Source organism: Cannabis sativa, chromosome 4 (genome assembly GCF_029168945.1).
Source record: "Cannabis sativa cultivar Pink pepper isolate KNU-18-1 chromosome 4, ASM2916894v1, whole genome shotgun sequence".
Taxonomy (NCBI): Eukaryota; Viridiplantae; Streptophyta; class Magnoliopsida; order Rosales; family Cannabaceae; genus Cannabis; species Cannabis sativa.
In genome coordinates this window covers 63,508,457-63,514,946 of record NC_083604.1, presented here as the reverse complement: position 1 = coordinate 63,514,946, position 6,490 = coordinate 63,508,457, and the positions used below count along the sequence as shown (strand labels likewise).

Below are 6,490 nucleotides of genomic sequence, written 5' to 3'. Positions count from 1 at the left end.
TGTCACTCAAAAAGAGTGTCCTCAGCACTCTCTTGTTCTATTATTATTTATTAGTCAATTTTAGTCTTTTTGAGAATTGAGACACAGACAGAAACTTGTTGGTCGGCATCATCATCTGTAGTACAAAAACAAAAAACAATGGGCCACGGCGAGGCGAGGCGAGGGGCACAACACAACATATATGCCTATGAGAATAATAAGATACGGACAAAATGGACCATTACTTACTTCCAACCATCTTATTTCAATCGTTTCATAAACCCCAAACTCAAACTCTCTCAAAAGTATTTTCATAAAAATATATCTCATCTCATGAACTAAATTTCTTTCTTTAAAAGAAACAAAAAAATGTGCCCGCTCTTGACTAGGAATCATATGTATCACGTGGACTCCACTTCGAGAACAATCTTCATGAACTCGTACACAAAGTAACTAATGGCAGCTGACGGTAGAACCTGCAATTTGTACCAAGCAAAAATAAATTAACAACTAATATATTTGGATTGGAACAACACTCAACTATCACTGGAATACCATACCTGTAATAAGCTGGGGACTAATCCAGCATAGAGAGCAGGAACGCCTCCTTGCTCGACAATTTTCACACAAGTTGAGAATGCACTTAACCTTGTTGCCCGGTTTTGCATTTGAAGTTGTCTCCTCACAACTTCAAATGGGTAAGTAGCAGCTTCGGAGCAAACTCCAGCAATTGCTCCATACAGCAATGTTCTGACAGTACCCAATTCTAGTTGTTCCAAAGCATTCAGTTCCTGACCTTCTTGTTTCATATGTTTTAGTCTTTCCCTCCCTTCAGGTGACTGAAGATATGCTGTTTTTAATATATCATAAACACCGTAGAACACAGCACCAGAAGGTGCCATGCTTACAATTGAGGGGCCTAGACCCTTGTAAAGCGAGAAGAAGCCTTCAGTTTGAATCATATGGCGAAAAGCACCAATTACGCCTCCTAAGGCTTCGCCACCAGGAGCTACCATCCTTGTTCTAATCTGAAAGAATTGGAAGTTAATTATATTGAGACTTCAAAATTTTCAGACAGCAGCATTAATGGCATTCGTCCTATTTCCAAGGGTGTGTAGGGGATGACAAATATGTTTTTGTGAATATGAATTTAAACAGATCAAATTGGCCTGTCAACAAGCTTTATTTCACCAATTGAATGAGACATTTAGCCACATATATACAAAAAAATAACCGTGAGAATAGCCTCTACGCCACAAACGTAAGCATCTTGGCACCAGTAAAGTTATCAAAGCATGAAGTTTTTCAAAAAACATTGTTTTAAAACTCGAGTAGAAGACACTAGTGATTAGCCCAACCATCAACGTATTCACAACATTTGATTGCTTTAACACCATAAAATTAAGAAAACATTCACAATTTGTTTCACTACTAAAAGTTGAAAAATACATTGAGCAAGCCAGTAGTTTACTTTCAAGAGCTTAAAGACAACTTGGTAACACATGCAAAATTTAAAGAAAGATATCTATACCGTTGAGAGAAATAAAAAATCATGTGAAACCAAAGACAACCAGTTGGTCTAGCTACTTACAGTGTCCATAGGCAAACAAAGAATGGTAGCTGTTATCCCAGCTGCAGCTCCAGCAAGAAACCTATCGAAATTCGTGGACTCCTCATTACCAGATATTTTCATCAAATGGCTTCTATATGTATCATAGGCATAGAAATTGATAGCCTTGAATGGTGCCGTACGGAGAATATTCACAAAATTACCTTTCCAAAAACCTCTAACCCCTTGAGAAGATGCAATAGTCTGAATGAGCTCAAAAAGGTTCTTCTGCTCACCACGAACTATATATTCCAGCTTTAGTCTCTCAAGAGGTGCAACAAATGTCCTGACAGAACAAGCAAAACATAATCATATACCAACTCAACAGAAACTCCAAATAGTCAGAACTACAAAGCTACTAATCATGACCAATAATTGATCATGTCTCCCTTGAAAATGAAATGAATGACCAACATGCCTCAAATAACGACAACAAATGAAATTGTCGCTAAGTTGATTGATCCGTGCATATGAGTCAAATATATAGCTTAGATTAGTACAAAAACAATAAAGATCAAAAGGGTTCAGTTTTCTTTGAGTTTCATGGAAAATGACATTGATTCTTCTTTACCCAATAACAAAACAAATGTTCTTTGTTTTTTTTTCAACACTGATTCGAAACAGAACATCAAACAAAACATGAACACTTTTTTCACATTGATCAAACTAAATTTAAGACAAACCTTGAAACCATGGCAGCAACAGCTCCAGCCCAGAGATGCTTAGTTGTATTCAAAGCACCTGATCCCTTCTCCTTAACTCTCCGTACGGTCTCATTCTCACCATGCTCGTAAACCACCACCGCCTCTTCTACCTCCGAAATCCCATTCCTATTTTCATTTTGCCCCAAAACATCATCCGTGGATTCACGACCATACCCCTCTTCGCTCTTCTTTATCGACAAACTCACCGACAAGAAGAACCCACAACTCTTCCCACCTCTCAACCCCTCAAAACGCACCGTTTTCCGGCGATGACCACCCCGATAAGCACAAGAAACCGAGACGGAGTCCAAACCCGGATCCGAATCCGACTCAAAACGGGTCTTTGAGGAAATGAAGGAAACGAGGGAAGGAGGAAGAGAGTAAGAAGGGTCGACGAATAAGCCTCCTCCAGGGAAGAAACAATGGGAGGGGTGAGAGTTGATCAAGTGGGCAAGGAGATGGGTATTCTCTGTTGAGTTTGGCATTGTGAATAAACGACGTCGTAATTGAGATATAACGGTAATAGGTTATGAGACTGAGACATGAGAAGGAGAAGGGTATGGGGTTTTTCTATTTATCTAGAGAGAGAGAGAAAGCTTGAAGAGAAAGAGAGAATGGAATAATATTAATTAAAAAAAAACCAACAATGTTATGAGAGTGACTGAAGGTAGAGGCAAGTTGCTCAATGAAGATGAAGATTCGGGTTTCTCATCTTCTTCTTCTTCCTAGCTTTCATCGCCAAGAGAAGAGAAGAGAAGAGAGGCAAAGAGGTTTCTCTCTCTTCTGTTTTTTTTTATTTCCCCTAAAAAAAAGCGTTGGTGGTGATGTTGACTTAAATTGCTGACCAAAGTCCATTTGTCGTAGGAGATTGAAATGGGAGCGTGGATGGCACGTGGTGGTGAATACCTCTGAGACCATTAAAAGAGAACAACATGAATGCGTTAAATGGTTTCTATTTTGGAAGTGGAAATTTCACTATTTGCCCTTAATAATATACCTCATATTAAAATTTATACCCTAAATTAATTTGTACAAATTAATACCTATAATTTTAAAAGATACCAAAATTACCCTTTAATTAAAATTTCCCTCTAACAGTTTATCTCTCTTCCCCTTTGTCCTTTCCTCTCTCTTCCCACTTCGTCTTCCCCAATCCCCCACCTACCTCTGAGAAACCCAACCAGTGAGGCACCTCCATTGAAGGCATTCCCGACCTCCATTCCCTCTCTCTCTTTCCACATCGTCTTCCCCAACCTCCATTCCCTCTCCCTCGCCACAACGAAAGTCCGAGAACCCAAACCCACTTCGTCTTCGTGTGCATCCAATCGACGAACCCACAACCCAGTCGAGGACGACAAAACCCACGAAACAACCACCACAAAATCCAGTCGACACCCACCACCGTCCTCAATCGACACCCACTTCAGTCAAAAATGTACCATTTTTTTTTGAAAAAAAATTGATTTTAAATGTTCAATTTTGCTAGATTTTTGTGGATTACTTGATTACTTGTGATTTATCTTTGTTCATGTACATTCTGTGGATTACTTTGATTCTGTGTATTATTTTTGGTGAAATTATATGTATGTACAGGGTTTATCGATGACGTATCGATAGGATATCGATAGGATGTCGATAGATTGTGTGTCTGTTTGAATTTAGCTGTTATTTGTATGTCGATAGGATATCGTTTGTATGTCGATAGGATGTCGATTGGTGATTTAAGTGTATTTTCTGCCCTATATTGTCGACGACTTGTCGACAGTATGTCGATGGTTTGTCGATTAAATTAACTTGTTTATTGTTAGGTTGTATTGTCGACTGAATATCGACAGTATGTCGATATGTTGTCGACTTGTTGTGAAATTGTGGTCTGATTGAATTTGTCGATAGCATATCGACAGGTTGTCGATATGTTGTCGATTATATTAACATGTTGAATTTAAGTTTGTATTGTCGACTGAATGTCGACAGGATGTCGATATTTTGTCGACATGTTGTGAAATTGTTAAAATTGTCGACTGAATGTCGACAGGATGTCGATATTTTGTCGACATAATTGAATTGTGTTTGCTTTTGATAATGTCGACATAATGTCGATATAATGTCGATATGTTTTTTAAATTTTTTGGCAGCTTTATTTATTTGTTTTTTCTTTTTTTAGATGGCTCTTAGACTCATAATTCCAGCACCTGAGCATTTTACCGGACGCGTTACTTACAGAGGCACCGAAACTTTTGCAAAAATAAAGTCTCGGTTTGAGGAGTACAACTTGAATAACACGGCGAAGGAAAGCCGTTTCGGCAGCTTTTGGAATGCCGTACCCTTGACATTCTCCTCGGTGTTATTTCACTAGCCTATGCTCCACAAAATGAAGGTAGATGCCCAGGAGGAGTTGAGGATGCGGTTTTACATTGGTCGGAAGGAAGTCAGATTTGGAGTGCTCAAGTTTGCACTCATTACAGGACTGGACTTCTCCTCGGGGCCAACTGAAGAGGAGAAGGCTGCGCAGGTTGCTCGCTCAGGCTCAGACCGATTGATCAACAAATATTTCAACCGGTCTGGTAGTGTGAAGACAGAAGCACTCCAAGATAGGTTCACAAACTGTCAGAACCCGGAAGACTTGTACAAGCTCGGCTTGTGCTTGTTTGTGGAGTCAGTGCTTCTGGGGCGCGAGGCTAACGCGCTGATTACTCCTGACATACTTAGATATGTCGAAGACCTCAAGTTCTTCTTCCGGATTCCTTGGGGGAAGCACTCATTTGCCAGACTCATGCACTCGCTTCAAAAAGATATGTTGAAACAGAAGGCCAACTACGAGAAGAAGTTGAGTTCGGATGTTCAGCACGAGTGCAAATACACAGCATATGGCTTCGCACCTGCAGTACAATATTGGGCGTACGAGGCCATTTTGGAGGTAGGGAAGAGGTATGGCACGAATCACGGGATTCGGTTCCCCAGGATGCTTAGCTGGACGAGCAAGGGTGATATTGGGAAGAAAGAAGTTAGCGCATTATTTTCTAGCCGGGTATGAATTTCACTTATGTTCAGAGTTATTATTTAACATAAATGCTTGTAATAAATGCTAAATGGTTCTATTTTGATATTTTTTGAACCATAAACAGAATCTTGAAGTGGTGAAGGGGCTACTTCCACGGACAGAGGAGGAGGCATTTGTGAGGACCATATCTTACGATGGTGTGGAGAACCTGGTTGATGATGGTGTGGATGATACAGAGGCTGAGGCAGGTAGTCAGGTACCAGAGACTCAGGTACCAGACACTCAGGAAACAGACACTCAGGTACCAATTTTTGGAACTTTTTTTTTTATGTCTTGATTTTTTATTGTTTTTGTTTTGTGATATTTGTTACATTGTGGAATTATCGTATGCTTACCGTATTTTTTTGGTATATATTTTTTCAGGCCACTGGTTCAGAACCTCAGCCCAGTGCACCATCTTCATCAGGCGTTCGTGGTGCCGAGTACACTGATTTAGTGGCGAGGTTGGATAGGATCGAGGCTGACACTCAGGGTCTGTATGCTGCTCATGTCGAGCTGAAGAAGGCATATGAGACCAGCCATGTAGAGCTGAAGGGTGGTCAGAACGTAATTATGGAGCAGCTCAGAGACATATTGGCCATGTTGAATCGTCCGCCAACGACAGCTTCACCACCGGAGGCCCCAGCAGATCCATCTACCCCACCACCAGCTGCATCACCCCCAGTAGAAGAGGAGGAGGTCTTCCTCGACGGGTACGATCCTTATGAGGGAGCTCCAGCGACTCCCATCGATACATGTGTTATCCATGTACATGACACCGAGTCGCAGGGTGAGATTCTGTCGATAGAGGCACAACCTGCAGTGGTTAAGAGTCGGAAGAGGAAGAGAAATCCTCCTGTATGGTTCGGTGACTACACGGAGATGAAGAGGAGACATAGGCCATCTTCGACGTTTGATCCCCTGGAGCCACCGGATGAGAAATTGTTAGTTACTTTCCGAAAGTGGTGTGTTGGACTCATTCCGAACCACCGACTTCGGGATTTGAGAAGTGGTGATTACAGTCCATCATTCTTTTGGATAATGCTCACACCAAAGGAATGGCTTACAAATGACGTAAGTAAAGTATTTTATAATATTACTTTCACTTTACAACTTTATGTGCAATTAATATATTTTTTTGTCTAACTGACATTTCCC

General features: G+C 40.7%; 1 protein-coding gene across 1 annotated transcript; it reads right to left on the bottom strand.

The window, feature by feature from the left end:
• Positions 1–205: 205 nt before the first annotated feature.
• Positions 206–3,106, bottom strand: LOC115714238 (probable mitochondrial adenine nucleotide transporter BTL3). The gene is made up of 4 exons (XM_030642864.2): positions 2,272–3,106; positions 1,571–1,874; positions 540–1,007; positions 206–455 (listed from the first exon to the last, which is right to left on the bottom strand). The coding sequence occupies exons 1-4, from the start codon at positions 2,775–2,777 to the stop codon at positions 381–383; spliced, it is 1,353 nt and encodes a 450-aa protein (XP_030498724.2). The 5' UTR covers positions 2,778–3,106; the 3' UTR covers positions 206–380.
• Positions 3,107–6,490: the final 3,384 nt, after the last annotated feature.